Source organism: Solanum verrucosum, unplaced genomic scaffold (genome assembly GCF_900185275.1).
Source record: "Solanum verrucosum unplaced genomic scaffold, falcon-dt-bn FXZP01000230.1, whole genome shotgun sequence".
Lineage (NCBI taxonomy): Eukaryota > Viridiplantae > Streptophyta > Magnoliopsida > Solanales > Solanaceae > Solanum > Solanum verrucosum.
Genome location: NW_026019954.1, coordinates 2,650,621 through 2,676,551, shown reverse-complemented (window position 1 = coordinate 2,676,551; position 25,931 = coordinate 2,650,621). Strand labels below are relative to the sequence as shown.

At 33.2% G+C, this 25,931-nt stretch overlaps 2 protein-coding genes across 5 annotated transcripts; one reads left to right on the top strand and one right to left on the bottom strand.

The window, feature by feature from the left end:
* Nucleotides 1-7,578: 7,578 nt before the first annotated feature.
* LOC125814310 (uncharacterized) lies at nt 7,579-19,366 on the top strand. 3 transcript variants are annotated; one of them, XM_049493781.1, is made up of 12 exons: nt 7,579-7,757; nt 8,119-8,266; nt 9,091-9,233; nt 9,806-10,006; nt 10,235-10,357; nt 11,136-11,173; nt 11,247-11,370; nt 11,903-17,137; nt 17,437-17,586; nt 17,680-17,778; nt 17,863-18,002; nt 18,716-19,366. In XM_049493781.1, the coding sequence occupies exons 3-12, from the start codon at nt 9,156-9,158 to the stop codon at nt 18,996-18,998; spliced, it is 6,471 nt and encodes a 2,156-aa protein (XP_049349738.1). In that variant the 5' UTR covers nt 7,579-7,757; nt 8,119-8,266; nt 9,091-9,155; the 3' UTR covers nt 18,999-19,366. The 3 variants fall into 3 exon arrangements, with proteins under 3 accessions (XP_049349738.1, XP_049349740.1, XP_049349739.1); XM_049493783.1 differs by having other exon boundaries at nt 7,587-7,757; nt 8,210-8,266; XM_049493782.1 differs by lacking the exon at nt 7,579-7,757 and having other exon boundaries at nt 7,975-8,266.
* A 256-nt stretch (nt 19,367-19,622) lies between these two features.
* On the bottom strand, nt 19,623-24,534 carry LOC125814314 (membrane-anchored ubiquitin-fold protein 3-like). 2 transcript variants are annotated; one of them, XM_049493786.1, is made up of 4 exons: nt 23,843-24,533; nt 20,937-21,107; nt 19,865-20,155; nt 19,623-19,821 (listed from the first exon to the last, which is right to left on the bottom strand). In XM_049493786.1, the coding sequence occupies exons 1-3, from the start codon at nt 23,970-23,972 to the stop codon at nt 20,100-20,102; spliced, it is 357 nt and encodes a 118-aa protein (XP_049349743.1). In that variant the 5' UTR covers nt 23,973-24,533; the 3' UTR covers nt 19,623-19,821; nt 19,865-20,099. The 2 variants fall into 2 exon arrangements, with proteins under 2 accessions (XP_049349743.1, XP_049349745.1); XM_049493788.1 differs by lacking the exon at nt 19,623-19,821 and having other exon boundaries at nt 20,121-20,192; nt 23,843-24,534.
* Nucleotides 24,535-25,931: the final 1,397 nt, after the last annotated feature.

Sequence of the window (25,931 nt, the reverse complement as noted above, 5' to 3'; positions counted from 1 at the left end):
TCCAAGTCCTTGTTTAAGATCAATAGACTTTTGTAAAAATTAGGCAAATGACATAGTATAAGAAAGAAATTACTTCCTTTTCCTACTCTTTCATTAATTACTAAAAATCCCTTTTTTTAGTGTTTTTCGGATACATAATATAGCAGTGTGGATACTTAATATAGCAGGGCGGATACTTTAATTAATAACGGGCGGATACTTAAATTATTAAGTTGTTAGCAGCACGGATACTTAATTAACGGGCGGATGCATAATATAGCAGCGCGGATACTTTAATTAATAACGGGCGGATACTTAAACTAATAAAGTATCCGGTTAAGTTGAATTGGGGGAAAATAAGGGATTTTTGTATTTTAGTAAAAGAGTAGGGAAATATTGAGAATAAGTAAAGAAGTGTTGTGTATTTAAGTAATTTTTCCTAGACTTTTCCTATGTTCTTCTTACCTCACACGTCTAACTATTTCAAGATAAACTAAAGAAGTGAGTCGCTAAAAGTAAAATCAAGCAGACTTTATAGATTCTAAATCTTAGAAAAGATATTTTACCAGAATTTTTAAGACAAATTATTCATACACAATTAAGTGTATTGATAAATACACATTAGATCATTTAAACTAAAACTAAACATTTCTGAACCCGTAAGCAGAACTGTAATTCCGTAGGCCCAAACTAAAAGAAAAGTGATGTGGTCCTAATAATTTAGAGGGATCTCTCCTTGAAGTAAAGGGCATGCACTTGAAATAGGTGTTCTAATGAATCCTCACACTAAAAGGCTAGTTGGGGTTCACGTGATTGTTGAGTCACATGAGAAAGAAACATGTAAAGTTATAATTGAAGCATGACTCACTCACTATATGAATAAAATCTGGAGCTAGAATGGTCTTATCACTTCTTTATATCCTCTTCTCCATGTGCAAAGTTATACATATTGTATTCCACTCAACTATGTAATAGAGGTGACCACAACTCTAGTCTGTACTGTTCCCTCACTTCCCCTCATCCATCCTTTTTTTAAGGTACCATTCCATAATATAATATAAATAATGGAAATGGGACCAAGCAGTGACATGTAGTTATATTGAATTGATGGTGGTCACTCGAACATCTTTCGTTGAAAATTTATATTGTGTATATCGAAAATAGTACTATTAATATAAGTTTAAAACAAATATATATATACTAAAATTTTGAACGCCCTCTATAAAAATTCTAGTTTCACCACTAGGACCAATGTTTCTATATATATATATCTAATTAGCTACCAAGTATTAACCACATGAATCTACTACTCCCTTTGTTTCATGTTAGTTGTTATGTCATGATTCTCATGAATTAAACTATTTGAACTTTAATTAATATATTAATTTTTAAATATCAATTTTTTTTATTGTAAAGAATTAAGTTGATCTAATCCAATTTAGTTACGAAGGTTAATTGAGTTAACTTTCAAAAATAAAAAATGTGACTAACTAAAACAAGAGAATATAATTGATTTCACTGCATTGACTGATATTCTTTACATTTATGACTATATAATATTTTAAAACTCCAATCACATAGAGAAATGGAATTTAAATTGGTAGGCTCCACATTAATGGTTGTAGCCTTGTAGGTTTAAGACTTTCTCACTTCCAAAATTTGTCTCATTTAGTCGTCCTCAACTCCTCTATTTACTCAACCACAACAAAATGAAAATATTGCGTGAAACCCTAAAATCACATAAATAAATCATTGTACTAACTAATTTGGTACACATCGTTTAAAAATAATAAATAATAGGATAATATTGCTATAGTACCTTTTAAATATATTAAATTTAATGTTTGGAAAAATGTATTAGATACTGAATAATATTATTTAATAGTAAGAGTAAAACAGATAAAAATAGGTAAATTATTTTTTAATTTTTCAAACTGGACAAGTATTGTTATTGTTAGATAACCATTTTTAATATAGCAGACAAGTAAAAATAAAAGAGAGAGTAACTAATACTCACAAATCTCTATTGATATAGGGTTTTTTTTTTAATTATCCTCTTCTCAGTACGTAAATTGCATATCAAATGTGTGAATCATGTATTATGATATTCCAATATTAGGTAACGCAAATGAGTTTGACACTAACATTGAACTCAGAAAATTAACTTTAATTGAGTCGAACTAAAACTCCAAAGCTAATTCACGAAATTAAAATTATCTAAAATCATATAGAAAAAAACTAAAAATCATGCCTTCAACCAACGTGGGTCACTAACAAAAAGTGTAGTACACCTAAGCTAAAACTTTCAAAACTGTATAATAATGATTTATCGGCATTAGTTTGCTTGGAATAATAATTATTGCACTCGTGTTTGGTGGAGTGGGTGTGGTTTAATTAATTAAATACGTTACATACATCGATATTATATTTTAATATATTTAGGTCTCTTTCTCGTACAATCGATTTTATTTCAACTACTAATTATGCTCTTGTGACTTTTTTCTATTATGTCAAATTCCAATTGTATGCTACACACCAGAAAAACTAAAACTGACAAATATTATTTATAGTATCATAAATAATCTACGTAGACTTCTAATAGTGCCAAGTAGTAGTTCAAAATTAAAGGACCAAATAACCAACAATAAAGAAAAAAAAAAACACAAATGGACTAAAAAAAGTTAATGGGTGAAATTTATAATTTCTTAAAGGACGAGTAAATAGAAAAGCGAACAATTACTATGAGGTAGGAGGATGTAAGTACTTTATAAGCTCCTATAATTCCTAATTAATCAAAACTCCTATGTACATCCTTCACTAATTTAGAGAATCAAGTGATAAGTTATCATTTAATTTTTAATTTATTTTATTATTAATTATTACAGTCATTTTTTGGATGTATTTCTTAATAAATTTATTATATTTAAAAGAATGAGATAACAAAATTATTATTTATTTATTGTAAAAAATATTTCAAATCAATACTGGAAAAGTAAAAATAGATGAAAAAAGTATATTCCAACAGTGCAATTGTCGTTGGGTTCTCCTTTTTCTTTTTAAATTTTTAAAGATTAATAAAAGGGATCATATCTTAGTTGTGTCTGCTGAAAGTGTAAAAATACAAAACAACCTTTATATATATATATATATATATATATATAATTTGATCACGCGCCAATTTCCAATAGTAATTGTCCAAAGTTCCTCATTTTACTTGAAATTATAGAACTTTTTTCTCTCTTCCATTTTTGGTGTTTCTTGAAGCAAATGAATTGGTATCCAAATGAATTAACTACAACCTTTTTTTACATAGAGATAGAATCATATTTTTTTAACTTATGGTTTTTGGATCATAATTTATTTTGTTTATTGGGTTCTGACAAAATCACTAATTCTAATAACCTGTAACAATCACTGTGACTTTATTTAATTTATTGTATTTTCACATGTATATTATAAAAATAGCAAGCTTTGGAGTTTGTTGCAACGTATATGAGGTGGAATAGTTGAAGAAATTTTTGTACATTCACTTTTGGAAACAAAATGAGAAGAAAAAAAATCAAACAATTTGTCACCATCAAAATTGAAATTAAAGTGTACTTACTTGGAAAAAAAGAAAATAATTCCAACACTTGGTAGTTAGAAAAATGATTATTGATAGTTCGTTACTTTGTCTTCTTCATCGAGTGTTCAATTAAAGGGATTAATTTATGATTATACTACCAAATTATCAACAAATGATTGCCATTTACCAAGGTACTACTAACAAGCTAAGTATTGCAATAATTTATTATTCTTATTTTTGAGTCTATTATAGTACCAACAACAATATCCTTATATTATGACTCAATTATAGTTACATTACTAGTTAGTCTAAAATGGATCATTTATACACCTAAATATTTTATACTATGAAAATTCTGCACAAATACAATGATGTTACCCTTATTATTTTCCTAAATTACACACTAAGTTCCTTCTGGAGAGGCGTAAATCAACATTTTTCATCAACTAGAAATTGTGAAAAAAATGTTTTTGTACAAACTTCAAATTAAAAATAATTAAATAAGTTAGATCCATCCTTTGGAGTGCCACCCCCAAATGAGCCTGCAATGCGCGATTCAAATTTAGTCGGAGTTCCAATGTGGGCTTCGGGCACCGGCTGGAAAATATAAAAAAAAGTTGAACAATTAATATAATTATTTCCTAGTGTCTACATTTTCTTTAGAAGATTAACTAATTTTCTTTTCATCCTCTTGGAAGATTAATTAAGGAAGGGATTATGCAGTAATCTGTCTGTATCTGAAACTAAATATTACAAGCAACCTCTCAGAGAGCACTAATTTAGCAACAAAGACATATCAACTTATTGTTTGACCCTATGTGTTTAATTTGTCACATAATATCACACCTACTTTTTGTAGGACAATATATTAGAATATCATGTGTTTTTTTAATTTACTCGAGTCTAAAAAAATGATACCATATAATAAAATTGGATTTTTTACTAAGAAGTGTTAAAATATAAAAATATAAACTTGTGAAAAAATTAAGAAAAATTGAGATATAGTATATATACAATTGACGATATAAAATGTAAATAATACCCTTTAAATATAAAAAGTGTAAATTGATGTTAATTTGCTAGAATTAAATGAATATGATCCGATAAAATTGGAATATGATCCATAATAAATAATAGTGGCAGAATCAAGAATTTCACTTTAAAATATAAAAAGTTAAATATACGAAGAAATTAAGGAAATTCAATATTTACTATATATAACTAAAAAATAATTTTCACCTTGTATATATAGTATAATTTGAATTTCATTATATATATCTATATTAATGTATATATAATATAATTTTGTGACGAATAAAACAAAAGAAGTGATGAACCCCTTACGATACCTTGGCTCTGCTCCTGATAACAACTTTTAAAGATCATGAAATTAATTTTTTTCCTTTATGAGGGAATGTAGATGAAACTAACAAATACATCAAAACATTCGGTAATTTCTATAAATGACGATTAGAATAAACAAATCACATTAATTATGTTTGAATTTGGAAATAAATACACGACTTGTAAAACCTTTACAAATTACACGTTTGTACATTTACTAAAACTTTGAAAGTTATTCTTAATATCTTATCCTCAATTTTAATGAGTATTTACAGAAAAAATTCATCATAAATTATCTAAACTAGGTTAAGAAAATTTAACAATATAAATTTCCACTTATTTAAAGTTGATACCATTCTAGTCAATCTTAGATGTTTTTTTAAGGAGAAATTACATATTTGACTATTCATTGAGAAATAATTACATTCACTAATTAAATATATAAAATGCATATTATTATGTATCAGTATCACAATATATTTTCTTTATATTAAATATTAATATAAACAAAATATATATTTATCAACTATTATTTTATCGGGCGATCATTTGTTTCCCATTTATTAATTCACTAAATAATGGTGCCCGTGCTATGCACGGGCCCAATAATATAAATGGTATGTTTTGGGGTTAATAACGGAGTTTTTGAAGCGATTGTTTGCGTGGATAAAGGAATAAGTTTTTTTTTATCACAAACTTGTACTTTCTTTGACACTATTTAAGGCATAATAAGACTACCCACATACAATATTTTTGAAATATTTTATGTTGTCAATTATCATGATTTATAGTATTGTTATGATAGATTCACTTCAAGAATTAGTGGAATTTTTTGTATTTTTTTCAAAACATATTTTATGTTGTCAATTATCATGATTTATAGTATTTATACGCAATTTTTAAATATAAAAAACACAAAAAAAATAAGACAAATAAATTAAAATGGACCAATATATGTTATTTTTGTTGTCTCAATTTATGTGACACAAATAAAATTTGGAGAGTCATCCAAATTTTCATATTTTTTGTAAAAATGTTTTAAGTTATTAATTATTGTGATTTATAATATTTTTATGTAACTTTCAAATAACCTACATTACTGGTCACTTTGTCATAATTTATGTGATATGGATAAAATTACAAAATTAACCCTTTTAAAATGTCTTTTAGATATTTTAAGTTGTTAATTATTATTATTTATAATACTTTTTGATAATTTTAAAATGATATGTGTTATTTTTTCTGTCCCAATATATGTGGCGTGATAGAATTCTGAGAGTGAACCTATTTTATTATATAGCTTTTAAATATTTTAATTTGGTAATTATTGTAATTTTTAATGCTTTTTAAGTCATTTGTACATGATATATGTTGCTTCCTTTGTCCCATTTTATATAGTATAAATAAAATTCCCAAAACCAACTTAATTTTTAATATATTTTTTAAAATATTTTAAATTATTAATTATTGAGATTTATAATATTTAAAAAAAAATTAAATAGAAAATGTACAAAACTTGTATCAGCCTAAAAATTGACCACGATAATTCGAAGCCTACAGAAATCAATAAGGTTGTACGTAATTTTAAATACTTAATATATATTACTCCGTTTGTCTCAATGTATGTAGCATAGATAAAATTTCAAGAGTCAATCAAATGTTGTTAATTGTTAAGATTTACAATACATTTTACGTAGTTTTCAATAATTTCACATTAAATAATACATATTACTACTTTTGTATCATTTTATGTGACATTGATAGATTAATTTTAAGAATCAATCAATTTCTTTTTTTGTGTTTTTTTAATAAATATTTTAAGTTGTCAATTATCATGATTTATTATATTTTATACATAATTTGTAACGATAGATTAATTTCAAGAATCAATCGAATTTTTTTATATGCATTTATTTTTGAAATATTTTATGTTGTCAATTATCATGATTTATAGTATTTTTACGATAGATTCACTTCAACAATCAGTGGAATTTTTTGTATTTTTTTCAAAATATATTTTATGTCGTCAATTATCATGATTTATAGTATTTATACGCAGTTTTTAAATATAAAAAACACAAAAAAAAAGACAAATAAATTAAAATGTACCCAATATATGTTATTTTTGTTGTCTCAATTTATGTGACACAAATAAAATTTGGAGAGTCATCCAAATTTTCATATTTTTTTAAAAATGTTTTAAGTTATTAATTATTGTGATTAATGGTGTTAAATTATCCAATAATATAAATTTTAAAGGTACAACCATAAAAAAAGAATGTAACACTATCTAAGCATATGTAACACTTGTCATGTGCTAAGTAGTATATATTCCCACTTATTATATATAGTAATAGTAATATATAATGGAAAGTGAATAAAATACTGAAAAAAACTATGTGTTGTCAAAGACTCGAGTCCCTTTTTATTTCTTTTTGTTTTTTTTTTCTGTCTACAAAAAATAAAAATAAAAGAAAAAAAAGTGCCAGAGTGACGGTGTTGACTAAGGGTAATTTAGTACTTTCCATACACTTTAATTTTTTAGAACAAGATAAAAAGAGCACCCTATAATCCTAAACTTAATTAGTACACTAAATACAAAATTAATTACTGAAAATTACATACTTTGGCGGGATATCTCTTTCTTTAATCTTAAACCCCCTCATTTTCATTATATTTCAAATTTCAACCCCTCCATTTCTCTCTCTCTGCTCATTTCAATGGTGAAAACTCAAAAACTTTAAATCCCCCATATTTTACTGCTATTTTACGCTAAAGTCATTGTCTTTTCTGTCTCCCCTTTCTCTTCTTTCTAAAGATTCTCAAGGTTTTTCCTTGTTTTCTAAGTTCCCCCAGATCTTACAATTAGGTAATAGAAAATTCTATAAACACTGTTTTTTCAAGATTCCATTTTTATGAAATGGGTGTTTTTTTATTTTTCTTGAATGTGATGTTTGAGCTTTTGAATAATGAAATCTACTGTTCTATGAAGCTGACGTGTGATTTCTCTGCTGTAACTGTGAAGTGTTTGTTTCTGTAGTGAAAAAAACAGTTGTGTAGTTGTGTACTAGTACTTCACTATTTTCATTTTATCTATTCTTAGCTTTGTTTTCTTGGACTTTTGAGATGGTAGATTCCCATTTCTCATTCTTGCTGTCTTGTTGAAAAAGATCTCATCTTTTTTCACTTTGGGAAATTTTTAAGGTTTTCTTTGTTCTTCTTGGGTCCAGGAATATCTTGTTTGCATTTTATGGGGTTTAAAGTTGGGTATTTAAAAGTTTGCATTGTTTGAAGTTTTGAGATACTTGGTGGAGAATTTAGGGGTCTGGATCAGAAGAAGTTTCCGGATCTTTAAGTCATTCTGCAAAACTGGAAGAGGTATTTCTGGGTTTTAGCTCAATCTTGAGATTGTTGTACTTAGGTTCAGCTGCAAATTTCAAGATCTGATCTTTTTTGGAATTGTTCTGAGCTTAAGACTTGTTTAGTTTTTAATTGACTGCCTGCTTGGATCAATGTAAATGTCTCATTGAGGTTCAGTATCTTGTGGACCTGTTATAATTAAGATGATCACAATGGGTTCTCAAACTGCTTTGTTTAAGATGATGGTCTATCGAAAACAAGCTCTCTATCTCGTACTGTGTACACTCTACCCTCCTCACACCTCACTTGTGGAGATTACATTGGGTTGTTGTTACAATAAGTTCTCTAACAGCTTAATCAGCTTACAGGTTTCAGTGTAGCTTCTTCCCGGCCTAAATTCTTCCTCTTGCTTCTTCCCAGCCTAATTTTACCTCTAGGTTCTTCCATGCTAAATCTTATCTCCCTGTATGTCATGCCTGCACTATGCAATAACTGGAAATGTTTACATGCTTTTGACTTAGTTTAACTTTGCCTTACCTTACGTAACATGAATGTCATTGTGGCTTTAAGTAGGTAGCTTGGTTTTAAAATGAGTTATTATGTGGAGTCCTTCAAATGCTATGGCTTCTCTATTCCAGTAGAAATATGCTTAAAAATAATGGGAGTAGAAGCTAGACGGTAATATTTTGTTTTATAATCTGGAGGATCATGTATATCATATGTTCAGAAGCCATTTCAAGGTTTAATTGGTTTATGAATAACTCATTCATCTTCTTTCTGTGAATGAGTATTGGTTATGCTTTCTTTTCTGATATTTCTACTTTCTGTGGCAAATTGTTTAGGTGAACTGAGATCTGAATTTGGGGAAATGATGGTTTGTAGCTGATGCTAGACTGGATATGCAACAATGTCAAAGATCACTAAGTGGAAGCTTGAGAAGAATAAAGTGAAAGTGGTCTTTCGGCTTCAATTTAATGCTACTCACGTAAGATTGAACTCTTTTTATTTCAAGTTAGTAATACCTGATGAACAGATGTACCTTAGTATAGAATGTGATGACTGTTTCAGTAGATGGGAAGCAATTTGCTTTTACACTTGGCTGCTAAATGCTTGCTGAAGACGAGATAAAATCAAATTTCAATAATGCCTAAAGATTCTTTTATCAAGATAGAGGCACATACTGCAACTCCTTGAGTTTACCAATTTCTTAGGATTATAGCAATAATAACCTGATTGCTCTTGTATGCTACTCTATGTATAACTTTGAACTTATCTAGTGCTGATGCAGAACCTTCAAAATCCTTCCTATCATTATCTTTTTAGTAACTAGTATTAGTTACCTAGTCAATGGACAAAAACATTTGCTAGAAGAAAGTGTTTAATATTTAATACGTATATTTTTCTAGTATATCCATCGGGAAAACCATATAATTGATGCGAAGTTCACTGTGCTGTCTTGTACTTTTGGTGATGGATTAAATTAAAACCAGAAGCCAACGTCCAGTATAAATTGCCATAGAACAAGCATTGACTGAAAGTTGCCTTTTGGTGTTACAGATACCACAAACTGGATGGGACAAGTTATTCATATCTTTTAGCCCTGCTGACTCTGGAAAAACAATTGCCAAGACAACCAAAGCCAATGTAAGAAATGGAACATGCAAATGGGCTGATCCAATTTATGAAACGACAAGGCTTCTTCAAGATGTCAAAACCAAACAATTTGATGAGAAGCTATACAAACTTGTGGTTTCCATGGTATATTTTCTTTCTGTTTAGCTTCTATATGGCTTTACCTTATCACCAAAAGTGGAAGAAAAAGTTTCTAGATAGCTTATACTTGAATTCCTGGTTGACTCTCCTGACAGCTGAATTCTGATGAATGCAGATTTTAAAAACTTAAACCCGTCTCTTGGTACTGAGTGAATTAATTTTCCTCTTCGATGCTGTTAATAGTTTTCTCTTTGAATCTGATACTACTCTCAGGGTTCTTCACGGTCTAGTATCCTGGGTGAGGCAACAATTGATCTTGCTGATTATGCTGAAGCATCAAAGCCTTCTGCTGTTGCTTTACCTCTTCAAGGATGCAATGCGGGAACCATATTACATGTGAGGCAAATATTGCTCCTTCTAGCACTTCTACTTGATCACCTTCAGCAATGTCTAGATTTGTGTTTTAAGTCATAATGATGTGCTATAACAAATTGTTTTTGGTTGATACAAGAAAAGTATTCTCAATTGGCATGTTTACTACCTGAATTAATAATCACCTTTAATTGTGTTAGTTGCAGTGACATCCTTTTTGTTTTCACCATTTCCAATCTTCTAGAATTCAAGAACTGCTCTTAGGCAAAACCAATGCCTCTCAAGCAGCTGCAGTTATATTACATTTTGTAGCTTACTCACCTAAACACCTGCTTGGAACTATATATTGAGCTTCTGCTATAAGTACATTTCTGCTTTTGGATTGCTGTATACCTTTTTACATGAGCAGTTTGGATGCTCATGGAACTTGATAGGGATCTATGGATCAGTTACCTTTACTTCTTCTTTCTTGCTGAACCAGTAACATACCTAAGAGAACTCCTATCATCTGCTATGTCAACCTAGTCAAACTTAATCTTCATCAGTTTGACACTCACTACTCATTAGGCTGCAACATAAACATCATTATATTAGGATAAAATATTATATCAGCATGAGTGTAGGATATCTGATCTACCAGTCAATCTTTTCCCCTCACAAATCTATTTGATGATTACTTTTCTCTGTACATATTAGTTCTGAATTTATAGTTATTCATTTATATGTATTCTGTTATTTATTTTTCTCACTTTTGTTTAATTTGTTGTTTAATTTGTTGTTTAATTGCATGTTATTGCTCCAGGTCACAGTTCAGTTGCTAACATCTAAAACAGGATTCAGGTAGCACATCTTAACATCTAAAACCACATGATTTTTCTTATGAGCAAGTGACAGAAGATGCATTTGCTTGCAGAGAATTTGAGCAGCAAAGGGAACATAGGGAGAGAGGTTTGCAGTCAGGAGAGAACAAAAATGATGACCCTGTTACTGGGAAAGTCCTATTTTCAGGAGAGACTGGCCATGATCACATCGATAAGGTCTGATTATTGTTAGCACCAGTAAAGTCTTCTTGATACACAGTTGATGATGGATGATCCCTTTGTATTTCATTTGGTGATCTAGAGTCTCAATTCTAGTTTTAGAGTAGGTAGTTATCAGCAGCCAAGCATGAAGATGTGATTGAGTTTTTTGATCTTTCAAACGAAAATATAAATGTTGTGATGGCTTGTGAACCACCTAACTGTTAGTTCCTAACACATTGCTGTTGGTCAAATAAGCTTCTGTGACTTCCTATATGATCTTATTGTTTCCTTGCCTTTGATCATTATCATGAATTTCTGTACAGTTGCCAAACTCCTGAATCGCAAGTACCAGCTTTATTTAGCCTGTTACTTGACCATGCCAATTTGGCGATTTGAACAAATGTTCTAGAAAAATAGAATAAATTTACTGGTCATTCATGACATTGAGAAATTAGATCTTTTTTTTTTTTGTCTTTGTTCGATTTGCAAATTTCTTGATTTGCTTCTATCTCATTTGCTGATTCTGGTTCCATTTGTTCTGATGTAGGTTAGTTCAAGGGTCAGATTCAGACCAGAGGCTAAAGAACTCTCTTCTGTTGAGGAGGAAGTGGAACTAAACGAATATGCTGACTTGACAGCTGGATTTGATGGCTCTTCCAATACTTCAGAGAGTCTATATGCCGAAAAGCATGATTCATCAAGTGCACATGAAACTGATAGTCAAGGAATGCAGTCGGAGAAAGGTAATAAATCTGACAGTCAAGCAATGGCCCAGAGTAGTAGTTCAGTTCATGGATGGGCGTCAGACTGCTCAATGGATAATGAATTGGCAATTGCTTATGAGGAGAATAATAGACTTAGAGCAAGCCTGGAATTGGCAGAATCATCAATTCTTGAGCTTAAGCTGGAGGTAAGCACTCTGCAAAGTCAAGCTAATGAATTGGGCTCTGAAACAGAAAAGTTTTCTCAGCAACTTACTGCTGAGATATCCTCTAGTGAAGAGTTGGCAAAAGAGGTTTCTGTCCTTAAATCAGAATGTTCAAATTTCAAAGATTGTATTGAAAGACTAAGAACTTTGAAATCAAGCTGTCAAAATCATGGTGGTGAAAGTTGTGGTGCCGATTCTGGCCGCTTAGTTCAAGATCTACAGCTTAGATGGATGAAAGGAATTTCAGTGGTTGAAGATAGAATCAAAGAACTTCAAAATAAAGTTTGTCTCGGATTCTATGAAAGAGACTACAGGTTTCTTCATTCGGAATTGGAGGCATTGCTTCAAATTGTACAGGAGGTCAAACTAGGAGCAAGAGATGAGATGTCATTGCTAAATAAAGTAACATCAGTGGATGTAAAGGAGACTAGAGCAACAGATTTACCCAATATCGAACTGCCGTTGCCAGGGCTTGGGTTGGAATTGGATCTTTGTACACCAGAAAACTTGCTTCATCATATTGGCATACCTCCTCTGGTTTCTCAAGGAACTGATTCCACTGTTGCTATTGATGCAATGAAAGCCAAAATTTTTGATCTGGTAAGAGAAGTGGATGAGGCGAAGGTTGAAAGGGAAAATCTGTTGAGAAAAATGGATCAGATGGAGTGTTACTATGAAGCTCTTGTCCAAGAGCTCGAGGAAAATCAGAAGCAAATGCTGGCAGAGTTGCAGAATCTAAGGAATGAACATTCAACTTGCCTTTATACCATATCGAGTAGCAAAGCTGAAATGGAATTAATGCAACAAGATATGAGTCAACGTGTGTTACAGCTTGCTGATGAGAGACGTGATTTGGATGCACTTAATAAGGAGCTTGAGAGAAGAGCCACTACTTCAGAAGCAGCTCTGAAAAGAGCCCGCTTGAATTATTCTATTGCAGTAGATAAGCTGCAAAAGGATTTGGAGCTTCTTTCCTCACAGGTTGTGTCCATGTTTGAGACTAATGAGAACCTCATCAAGCAAGCGATCCCAGAACCTTCACAATCACAATTCCTTGGGTATGCAGATGTTGTTCAGAATTTAGAAGAATATGATAATACTGAGCAGTTGCGGTCTAAGGATCAACATGTGATTGCAAGGAAACTAACACTCAATGGAGATGTCCTTACTGATGACTTGAAAAGATCACTATGCTTGCAGGAGGAGCTTTACAGGAAGGTTGAAGAAGAACTTGATGAAATGCATTCAGTTAACTTGCACTTGGATATATTCTCCAGAGTTTTACTTGAAACTGTGTTTGAAGCTAATGCTAATGCTGGAATGATGAAAAGAGATATGTATGAACTTGCTCAGCACTTGGAGGCTTCAAATTTCAACAAGGAGCAGATGGCTATAAGATTGCAGGCTGCTTTGGAAGATGTTCACATTTTGCATGAGGAGAAAGCAAGTTGCATCCTCAGATGCAGCGATCTTGTTCTGCAGAATCAATCTTTGGAAGCTGAACTCGTGAGTCTTTCAAAGGCAAACTGTCTCCTCACTGAGAAGGTCATGGAATTGGAAGCAATCATGGTGCAACATACGGAAGCTCAGAATAGATATGAAGCTTGTGTGGAAGAAAATATAGCACTCTCCACTTCATTGAAGCAGGAATTGTTGAACAACAGTAGGCTTCAAGATGAGATTTCACTTCTGAAGGATGATTTGCTAACTGTCAGAGCCAACTCAGAGGGCTTGGCTTCCTCAAATGAAAATCTTCATGAAGATATTAGCTTTGTGCAGGGTAAGTTGGCTGGTATGCTGGTTTCTTATGAGAAGGAACTATCTCTTCTATGCAATTCCTCTTCCCATGAGTTGGAGCTCAGGGATATAAGAGGTCTCACCATGCAACTGGAAGAGGTGCAGTATAGTGTGTCTAGCAAGATTCTTCATCTTGTGCAGGAGAAGCAAAATCTAGAAAGTGAAAAATCAGTTGCTGAGGTGTCTTTGAATGCTAGTAGATCAGAAATAATTTGCGTGAAGCAAAAGTATAAAAAAGATATACAGAGTATGGTAGCTAAATTTGATGTGTCAACTGCCCTCGTAGAGAAACTTCAGGTTGAACTTGAATCTGTGACCAACAAACTTCACCTTAACTCTGAAGTTGAAGAAAAGTATGCACAACAGAACAGGGAGCTTCTGGATGATCTTGCTGCCTTTGAAGTCGAGCTACAAAATTTAGTCTCGAAGAATGGGGATATTTCTCGAGAGATCTTTGGTTTAGACTCTATAGCTACTGAGCTTGAGCAGAATGACTTAACCATTTCTGAACTAGTACAAGAGAAGGAGGATCTCATGACCTCTCTGCATGACAAGTCTGAGGAATTTGCCAAGCTTACGTCAGAAGTTAGTCATCTGAGAGACAAGTTGCAAGATGAATTGCAACTTGAGAGAGGTCTTAAAGATAAACTAGAGGGTTCAGTGCAAAATCTTACTTTGCAGTTGAATGAGAAGGATGACAGGTTACTGGATTTGGAAAAGCAAATAGCTGAACTGGTGCATTTCAGGCAGCTGGCATCAGAGTTAGAGATTGAGAAATCTAGACTTAGTCATCTTTTGCAGAAGCATGATGAGCATGCAGCAAAGCTGCAGCAGGAGTTATCCTGTGTGTCTGGTCTAGAGGGTTCTGTAAGAGATCTCACTTCTCAATTGAATGAGAAGCATGACAGGTTACTGGATTTGGAAAAGCAAAATGCTGAAATGGTGCATTTCAGGCAACTGGCATCAGATTTAGAAGTGGAAAAATCTAGACATGATCAGCTTTTGCAGCAGCGCGGTGAACATATCATTAAGCTTCAGGAAGAGATGTCCTGTATTTCTGGTTTAGAGGACTCAGTGCTAGGACTTACTTCTCAACTGAACGAGAAGAATGACAGGTTACTGGATTTGGAAAAGCAAAATGCTGAGCTGTCTGAGCTGGTGCATTTCAGGCAGCTGGCATCAGAGTTAGGAGTGGAGAAATCTAGAGTTGATCAGCTCTTGCAGCAGCGTGATGAGCATGTGGCAAAGCTTCAGGAAGAGTTGTCCTGTGTTTCTGGTTTAGAGTGCTCAGTCAGAGATCTTACTTCTCAATTGAATGAGAAGCATGACAGGTTACTGGACTTGGAAAAGCAACATGCTGAACTGGTAAGTTTTAGGCAGCTGGCAGCAGATTTTGAAGTGGAGAAATGTAGACTTGACCAACTTGTGCTGCAGCGTGATGAGCATGTGGCTAAGCTTCAGAATGATTTGTCCTGTGTTTCTGGTTTAGAGAGCTCAGTGCGAGATCTTACTTCTCAATTGAACGAGAAGAATGAGAAGTTGCTGGATTTGGAAAAGCAAAATGCTGATCTGGTGCATTTCAGGCAGTTGGCATCAGAGTTAGGAACGGAGAAATCTAGACTTGACCATCTTTTGCAGCAGCGTAGTAAGCAAATGGAAAAACTTCAGCTAGAGGTTTCCTATATTTCTGATCTTAAAAGGCACATGCTAGAAATACAAGAGTATGCCATAGCTTCTGATGTTAAGTTCACAGTTGCCATGAGCCACTGTGAAACACTTAATCTGGAATTGGTGCGGCAGCTTAAATCATCGGATGGGTCCACTGCCGAGCTTCAGAAGAGATGTCATGATTTACAGGCCAACTTGAATCAATGCCTTGCAAGTGAGGCTTGTTCAATTAAAGAAAACAAGGAGTTGCTAAGATCTCTTTCTTCTGTTAGATCTGACTTAGAAGCTTCTATTGCTCAAAATAATGTTCTTTCAGATGCCAAGTATGTTAACACAGTGAAACTTGAGCAATACAAAAAGGAGATGACAATATTGGAGGATTCTCTCCTCGAAACTAATAATCATCATGCTCTTGAAGTGGAGAAGTTGAAGAGCGAGCTGGCAAATGCTGAAGAAGAACTTAATTACTTGTCACTTTGCAAGGAGGAACTGGAGATCATGGTGATTGTGCTCCGAGGCAAATTAGATGACCTGCACCCCTACAGGATCTTACAGGAGAACAACAAAGATGAAATGGTCACCTTGCAGTTGCAATGTAATAAGCTCACCCACAAGTGTAATGAGCTAACTCTTAAGCTCTCTGAGCAGGCATTGAAAACCGAAGAGTTCAGAAACTTATCCATCCATTTGAAGGAGCTTAAGGATAAGGCTGATGCAGAATGTCTCCAGGTTCGCGAGAAAAGAGAATCTGAAGGACCACCTGTTGCTATGCAAGAATCCTTACGGATAGTCTTTATAAAAGAGCAATATGAATCAAAATTCCAAGAGTTGAAGCAACAAGTTTCTATCTCCAAAAAGCACGGAGAAGATATGCTTTTGAAGTTACAGGATGCATTAGATGAAATTGAAAGCAGGAAGAGATCTGAAGCTTTGCACTTGAGGAAAAATGAAGACCTAGCTCTCAAAATCTTGTCTTTGGAATCTGAGTTACAGTCTCTGCTTTCTGATAAGCGTGATATAATGAAAGATCATGACAGAATAAAGGCAGAATTGGAGTGTGCTCTGCTAAGTCTAGAGTGTTGCAAGGAAGAAAAGGAAAAACTCGAAGTAACTTTGCAAGAACAAGCGAGAGAATACTCCAGAATTGCAGCTGAACTTACTTCGACTAGAGAAGAGCTGATGAACGTCACATCTTCTGTTGTATCTAAGAGAGAAAATGGCCAGATGAGCAAAGTTGAACTTGCGCCTAATGAGACAAATGTAAATCCTTCTCCTGATGCCACACCTCGAGAGGATTCATCTGATGCTTGGAATGTGAAGGAAACAACCTTATTTATGGATGATAGAAGTGAAGAATCAAGCTCACCAGTGAAACTTCTACTCAGTCCGGTAAGCTCTCTGACAAGAACTACTAATGTGGTAGTGATGTAGAATGTTTTCTTGAAGACCTTATTTAAATATTCATTTTTTGAGCTACACAGTAAACGGCTACAGAACTCGCATGATGAAATGTAGTAACATAAAATAAATAGTAAATATACCCCTACACTATCCTAATTAACTGACGTGATGAAGTAAATATAGTTAATCAATGTCTCTGATTGCGCAGATTGCTTTTGTTTTTTACTTCATGGAGTCCTTTGGTGTTTGAAGTACTTAGTTTTTTCTTCCTTTTCAATCATTTACAGGATGCTGCATCAGTAGGTGTGCATGCAACAACTGGAGATGCACCTCTTGAAGGTTACTCACCACCCAGCAATGGAAGGCATATAGATTTCAGCAGTGAACAGTTTGGAAGCAGGAATTTGAGGTCTAGCATGGAACATCTACATGAAGAGGTATTTGTTGATCCAACTTTGAGTCAACAATCAGATTACAAGTGAGATATATGGTGGTGTCATATCAATTTTTTTCTTTTACTTGACTTGCAGTTGGAAAGGATGAAACGTGAAAACTCTCTCATTCCTGAGGACCATTATTCCGATCAAGGCTTTGAAATTTTTCAGAGCGAACTCGCGCAGTTACACAAGGTATACTGAGATAACTTGTATATATTGTAGTTGAATATGTCATTGTGCGCTGATCACTATTTATCATGGTTCTTAATCTGCAAGGCAAATGAAGAGCTCCGAAGCATGTTCCCAACATTCAAGGATATAGCTATCACTGGTAATGCATTGGAGAGGGTACTTGCCCTGGAAATTGAGCTTGCTGAAGCATTGAAGGCAAAGAATAAACAGAGTATGTTCCAGAGGTAAGTGCCTTCTGCTTAATTGTCCCTGGCAGATACTTCATTCTTCCATTTCTTTTAGTTAATTATAGTAAAACTTTCATTCATGATTTCACGCTGCTTAATCAACATTCTCAAGAACATTGGCCAGCCCTGCTTAATTTCTCATGTTACTAAATTGAGTCCACTGCTAACAATTGATATTACTGTCTATGTTTGATCTGTTGCTGTAAATCTATGCTAACATCGATTATGTTTTCCTCGGACATATTACTTTATTCTGGAATGTTTTTATGGAAATAATAGTATTTTACATGTAGCTGATTGACAGGTGATGCATCAAAATGGCTTTCTGAACACTTCTTGCCTAGCTTCTCAATTATACTAAGAATTACAAATGAAGTTCACATAATTCATATACTGAACTGCATATATAGAATCTGTAAATCATGTTCTAGAAGGAATTCCTTGAAGCATTTCCTATGTCTATCTATGAAGACATTAAAAGACGAATATTTTCTTTTAATCTGCTATTGTGGCAAGAAGCAGTATCCAAGGCTATTGCCATATCAGTAGTTTCTGTCTTTCGCTAGGAAGCTTACTGGAGAAGTAACTATCTAGAAGTGTTTTGCTGTTTTCACAGTGAAAATGTGTTGTTTTCTTGGGGTTCAATGTGATGATATTTATTGCGAGGATAAAATACTATAGAAGTGACAAGTAATTTATTTATGCTTCAGTTCGTTTCTGAAACAACATAGTGATGACGAAGCAATCTTCAAAAGCTTCAGAGACATCAATGAGTTGATCAAGGAAATGTTGGAAATCAAAGAAAAGCAAGTAGCTAAGGAGAATGAACTGAGGGAAATGCACGATCGGTACTCTCAGTTAAGCCTCCAGTTTGCTGAGGTTGAAGGCGAAAGGCAAAAACTGAAGATGACACTCAAGAATGTCAGAGCATCTAGGACAAAGCTCATGCAACTAAATCGCTCCTCATCCTCCATTGTAGACAGTCCTTCGTAGGCACTCTTTCAATCCATTTCTTGATTTGCTAGTTTCGCATAGAGTGTCAACGTGCAAGACTTTCAACCCTTGTCTTGCATGTCAGCTCTAAAAGTTGGTTCACTTTTATGGACAAGCATGCCAAGATAAGTCCCAAATATGGAGGAACCAACCCTGCAAGCTGACTTGCTCCTTGTAAATGTTAAACTGTGGCTATCAGATTTTGTAACCCATTTAAGTTATGTGTAGATCTAGATATCCCATATGTTATAGCCTCATTTTTCCATTTTATACCTGTATTTGGCTGTAATATTATGTATAGAAATTAGATTATCATGTAATTAGCTCAGCTTCTCCTACTTTAAGCCACGCAAGAGGCATAAAAATTTGTTATAACTCAATTGCTCTGTCCTTTTTAAGTTTTCAATTTGGGTGCCTCCCTGTGGCACAGCTTTAAGATGTAATGTAAGCTGGAATTTGACATGCATCATATTGCTGGAGATGGAAGTAGGACCATATCCTACTTTGGAAATAACATACATCAACAACATACCCCGTGTAATTCCACAAATGGAGTATGGGGAGGGTAATGCGTATGCAAACCTTAACCTTACATGGTAGAGAGGTTTTTGATAGACTCTCAGCTCAAGTAACTTGGGAAATAACATAAACAATATAAATTGTTATGGTGAATTTAATTCCATAGACATTGGATCATCAATGACAAAAGAAATGGTGCAACAACAACAAAGTACACATGCCTGAATTTGTAAGTTCTTCATAGTTATATGATTGCAAATTTAAAGAAATCAAACCAACTATAATCTTGAACAATTCTTTTGTTCTTCTTGTTCCCTTGTTTACCCACCTGAACAAAGGAAGAAAACTTTTCGTACTTCCCACAAAAGTTCCTACACAGCAGTGCACCAAATCCCTTTTAGCCTTCTAAGCAAGTTTGTCAAGCTGAAATCTAAAGGTAAAAGCAAAGAGCTTGAATGATAATTGAACTTCAAATTTTGCCATTTGATACTTCTTGGATGCATCCAAAGATCCGCTACTGAAAAATCCATGAACTACGGAATATTACTGAACTGGAATAATTTTGTTATATGGTTAGACGGATTACAAGATTGTGCATGCACACCCGCCTTTGTTCAGGGAATCATCCTGTAGTTTATCTGTAACAAATGCATTGAATCTTCATTCAGCAGAAGGCTTCAGAAAAGATAGAACTAAAAAGAAGAATCAATAAATAGATTATGGATGGAAATGCAGAAGCTCATAAAAATTTCCCAAAGACACAAAGCTTCATGTACATTGCACATGGGAGTGATCCCTATAACAAGGAATCACTATAGAACAAAATAATTTAAAGAGTCTCCAGATAAATCATAAAATATCTGTAACATACATCAACATATAAATTTCTCAGGATTCACTTAAGTTTGAACTCTTATTGAACAGCACAATTAACAATCATAAACAGAAATGAAGACCCTCGGAGAAAGTGCATCATAGCTGCGAAGTTGAATTGGAGCTATCATCCGACACTTGACAAACTAATTTTTTCTTTACAACCTAAAAATTCCTTCCTCCACCCCAATTATTTAGGGCTCAGAGGTTAACAAGGCGATGATGAGTTTTGACACAAGCAAAATATGCATAGAGTACCAAAAGTACCAGTTGTACCAAACAATTTGTTTTTTTGTATCAACAAGAATCTACAACAAGATACATCAAGGAAAATTGAAAACAGGAAAAGGTAATCTCATCACTTCTACTGATTGACACTTTGGTTACGTAAAAATATCCAATACGAGCTACCGGTGATTTGTGACAGAAGGCTGTCCAATTATTGTCATGTACTACAAAAACGACAACATGATACATTGAAGCATCTATCTAATACACATTTATCATGATCTGAGTTTCTATGATTACAACAAATTGTGAACTTACCACGGGCTTTTTCATTCATAGGTGGGCGTACAACAACATGCATAGTGATGACACCTCCTGGAACTTCAGCAACTGGAAGTCTTGATTCACCAAGTGTTTTATTGTTCTCAAGTATCCTTCCAGCATTAATAAGCTTCACATCATTTATTGTCTTTGGCCCAGAATCTTTATCTGCCATGAAAAAGATCCTCCGTCAGCAAGACGATTATAGGTGACTAAAAGAATAGATAAACTAAGAGCAGCACATTTGTGATTTCTGATTCAAATTTCCTCTAAAACCAAACATGTGGAGAAGGAGAATACACCTAGAACTATATTACGTGCTCCTGTTGTAGCTTTCTGAGATGGTCCTCAAAATTAAGCGTATGATAGTCAGATGAACAAATGATAACATCCTAGTTTACTTTACCGTTATCAGAGCCTTGTCATTAGTCTAACAAATAAAACACTTTTTAATTGGCTTCAAAGCAATATGAGGAATGATGGGAGGATATCCCTTTTCATCAATTCGCAATTACTGGCCAACAGTAATGTAAAATAAAAAAGATCCGGAAAAGACCAAAGAGATTCAAATTCCAGAGCTCATGTTATCATAAGAAATATTTAGACCTTAAAGTTTTTTAAGTTCATTTTCTTAGCAAGTGCATTCACATATCCGTTGTTAAAAGGGGATCTGCCTCAGCTGAATCTGGTGTATATATGCTCAAAGGTTCACCAGTGAGACACAGAAATTCGTATTTTAGAGTTCTATACTATCTTTTAGATGTTTCAATATTATGCAGTATTTGTATTTTAAATGCTTCAATAGTCTAAACTTGGGCAGCAAGTCTATGGAATCATGAGGAAGCAAGTCTACAAACAGCTTTCATCCTTACTTGGTGCCCAAGTAACTGTCCTTATAAAATGCATCTTTACCATCAGATTGCAGCAAAGCATTGGACCAAAGATGTTTCAGAAATATATGTAATCTCTTTCTCTTCTTCTCCTCATTCATCTCTTCATTTTTTCTTAATTCGTATTTGAGGGGTCATCAGTATCATGTCAAATCACGTGGAAAAGCCTAGTTGCGGGAAGCTAACCGATATTCAAAGGGATGAGTTGCTACTGAAGTTAATTGAAGAGGTTCAGAATATAAAAACTCGTGTGAGAGCCCTTGAGTTGCAGAACTCACAGTTGCCAACTAATTTACCAGCGAAAGGAAAAAAAGAATCTGTCCGAGTTGTTTTGCATGAAGGACTAGAGACCGGAGAAGATGTTCAACAGCTTGACCAACCAACTAATCCAACTGAAAAAAGAGGACTTGTGGCGAAAAGGCCTCTGCAGATGCCTCAACCACCACTGAGTAGAACTCTCCTAAACAGAACCCTCTATGAAAATCAAGGTACAACAGGGAACATCAGAAAGAAAGTCAAAAAGGAGTTACCAGTTTTTAATGGAAAGCTCAATCCAACAATATTTGCTGATTGGCTATCAGCTATGGAGGAATATTTTGACTTGTATGACTTGTCAGATGATCGAAGGGTTAGATTTGCTAAAACGAAGCTAACTACTCTTGCAAAAGAGGTGGTGAAGTCCACAAGTAAGAGTTCTAATGTATTGTAAAACAATCTAAGCTTAATTTACCAATATTGCGAATAAACTTAAGATTTCCTTTCAATTATTCAACTGTACTTGCCAGTGACTAAACCTAACGCAGTTTTACAAATAAACAGAAGTTACAAATATCAAGCAATTAGGCACACACCATAATCTTGTAGCATTAACTACAAGTGAATTTAACAGGTTAAGACAATTATTCACAAAGCATGGCACAACAAACACAGGGATATCTAAAACCAATCAGGAGATGTACTCAACACTAATAATAGTCGCATAGATTATGTAACTAAGGGCCAGAAGTACATAAGAGTATCAAATAAACTCAACAAATTGATGACCAATATAGCAAATCCTTGTGGATATGAGACAATTGCCTCTGCAATAATTATTCAAGATCAGTATAAAGATAGAGGCCTTATATGTGTGTTAATTAGGTCACCTTTTGTTAATCAACATGCAGCAGGTTTGCACTGTGCAGTGTTTGTGCACAAAACATTGACCTTTTAACCTATATATAGTACAGGATATGCTGGCCAAAGGAGGAAAAGAGGAACAATAAAGAGTAATCAAATGCAAAGCTTTATTCATTCACATAGCAAAATGCATCAAAATTATTGTAATGGTAAGCCAAATGGAAATCTATGATGCCATACCATGTATACATGCCTTGTTTACAATCTTGCATCATGACAGAAAAAAGATAAAAAGAAATCTATCCTTATAATTGAAAAGACAAGCTTTATGTATATTTTCATGAGGCAGAAACTACAGTCAACACAACAATTAACTGTTCCATTTCAATTATAGTGATAGATTCCTTTTATATATTCATCCAAGCATACCCCCTCCCTGTTGGTCCAAGAGAGAACAACAACAAGAAAGTACAAGAATGATTGTCAACAACAACCTACCCAGTGTACCCCACAAGTAGAATCTGGGGAGGGTAGTGTGTACACTGTACACAAACCTTACCCCTGCCTTAAAAAGATAGAGAGGCCTGTTTCGATAGACCCTCAGCTCAAAACAGATGAAAAAGACGACGACAAGAACAACAAGCAGGACAACAACAAGAAAATACAATAATCAAGGTTAGATAATCAACCAATAGAAATACAAGACTAATACAAGAACGATTGTCATCAGAACAAAATACGTTCGTTCTGAAAACAGAAGCACTACATTTTAAATCCAAACACCAAAATATCCAACAAGCAAACAAATTATGCACCCAAACAAGAGCTAGCTATTAAGATGAACCAAACTGCCCTGAATTCACATATACAGTAAAAGCTAGAGAAAATGAAAACCTTTGGGCCACTGTGCAATTATCTTTTCTTTAAGAGAACCCACTGTGGTGGCAGGTGTATACTTGTTGGGTCCAATATCACTGCCATCAGCAAGCCTGAACTTGATCTCAATCAACTCTTTTAAAGCCATTCAAACAATCTCTCACAATCACCAATCCACTTCAAACTCTCATCAATCCACCAAACAACAACCACAAACTTCCAAGAATACGCCAACAGATCAAAAACTTAAATGAACAAAAGACTCAATTTTAACCAATACCCACAACACCCAAATCCAAGAATATCTCAAAAACCAACTTTTTGATTCACCCCCTTTTTTCCAACCCAAATCAAGAAAAACCCCAAATAGCAATACACTGAAAAGATTACAACTTTGGAAAGAAAGTGGAAAATTCGAATCCCTCAATACCCAAATAACCAAGAAAACAAAGTGATTGATTTCAGAAATGAATCATATTTTGTGGGAATTTCTTAGAAAAGTTTCAAGAAATGGAAATATGAGAAAATAAAAGAATCAGAGAAGATGAATCAATCAAAAACTATGAGTCAGCTGAAAGAGTGAGGAACTTGTTTGTTTCTTGGGTGCTATAAATTGCTTGATGTTGAAAGAAAAGTAGGAAAAAAGAAGAAGAAGAAGAGATCAAATTGGAAAGTTTAACGTGAATCTTTACAGGAAGAAATATCTAATGATTTGTAAAGCGATGCTTCTTACTTCTTCTTCCATTTTTGGTAATTTAGTAAAATTCACTACAAACCGACGCGTTCAGGAAATAGGTTAATTACATTCACGTCCTTTATGTTTTAGATTTGGCAATATCACCCCTGGATAGGTGTCGTTACACAAACTGAAACTTCTCGTTGTTATCTAATTGAAACTTTTCGTTGTTATCTAATGATGAAATGATACAGTGAAATTTAAGTAAGTAACAATCATAACAATTAAAATAAGTATTATATTTAAACTAACAATTCAATATAATACAATGAGTAACAACCATCTAAACAAGGTGTAACGAAAAAGAAAAAAAATTGAGTAGGAGAATTGATAAACTTTAGTACATAACATAGAAATTCATCCATTCTTAATTAAAGGTCTTAAATTTGAAATATTAGGCATAAAAAATTAATATCGAGAGCATTGTCCCTAGAAATGAACTCATATAATATGTAGAAAATCTCCAATAATTTTTTTTAGAAACAATTCATCATTTCAAAGATGGCCTAAAATTAAGAAGTCAATTCGTAGCTATGAGTGTGATTTAGTCGTTAATTAAGCTAGTCGAAAGTCATAAAGTTTTAAGTTTAAATTTTAATAGAGATAAACAAATATTGAATGATTATTTTGATTTATTTTAACTCTGTTGAACGGGGTTATTCAATATCTATTGCTGATGAAAAATGATGATTATCATATAAAATTAATTTAAGTACACACAACCTAACGCAAACACTGTAATTATTTAAAAAAGGAAAAAGTCAATCGAAACATGGAATATGACACGGTATTATTCTAACTCTTAAAATGTTAATAAAATTCGTTGATCTGGATCCAGCTTAATTTTTTGAAAATATGGGAAAATGATTAAACTTTATCTTCGTAATAAACCAATAGAATCTAAAGATCAATTCCGCAATATTATAAGAAAGAACTAAAAAGTTCAATTTTTTCATATTCAATTGATCAAAACTTTTAATAATATTTTATTTAGAAAAACAAGTTTTTTTTAAAATGATAAAAATAATTTTCCTACTTAAAATAAAAAAAAAAGCAAAATCCTACAAATGACATCCTACATTGATGGTATCATATTCCCGCTTTAATACACTTTATGACTTTATTTCAATCCCTTGCCCCCCCCCCCCCCCCCTCACACCCCACTTTCTTTAATATTTATCTAAATTATAAATAAATACATTTAAAAATACATTTTTAATTTAAATATCAAACACAAAGAATAAATTAAAAAATATTTATTTTTATTAAGAAAACATTTCTCGATGAAATATTTTTTCATAAATATTTTTTTTTCTTAGTACGAACACAACCTACAAGTAAAACAAACTAACCAAGAATATTCAAATGAAA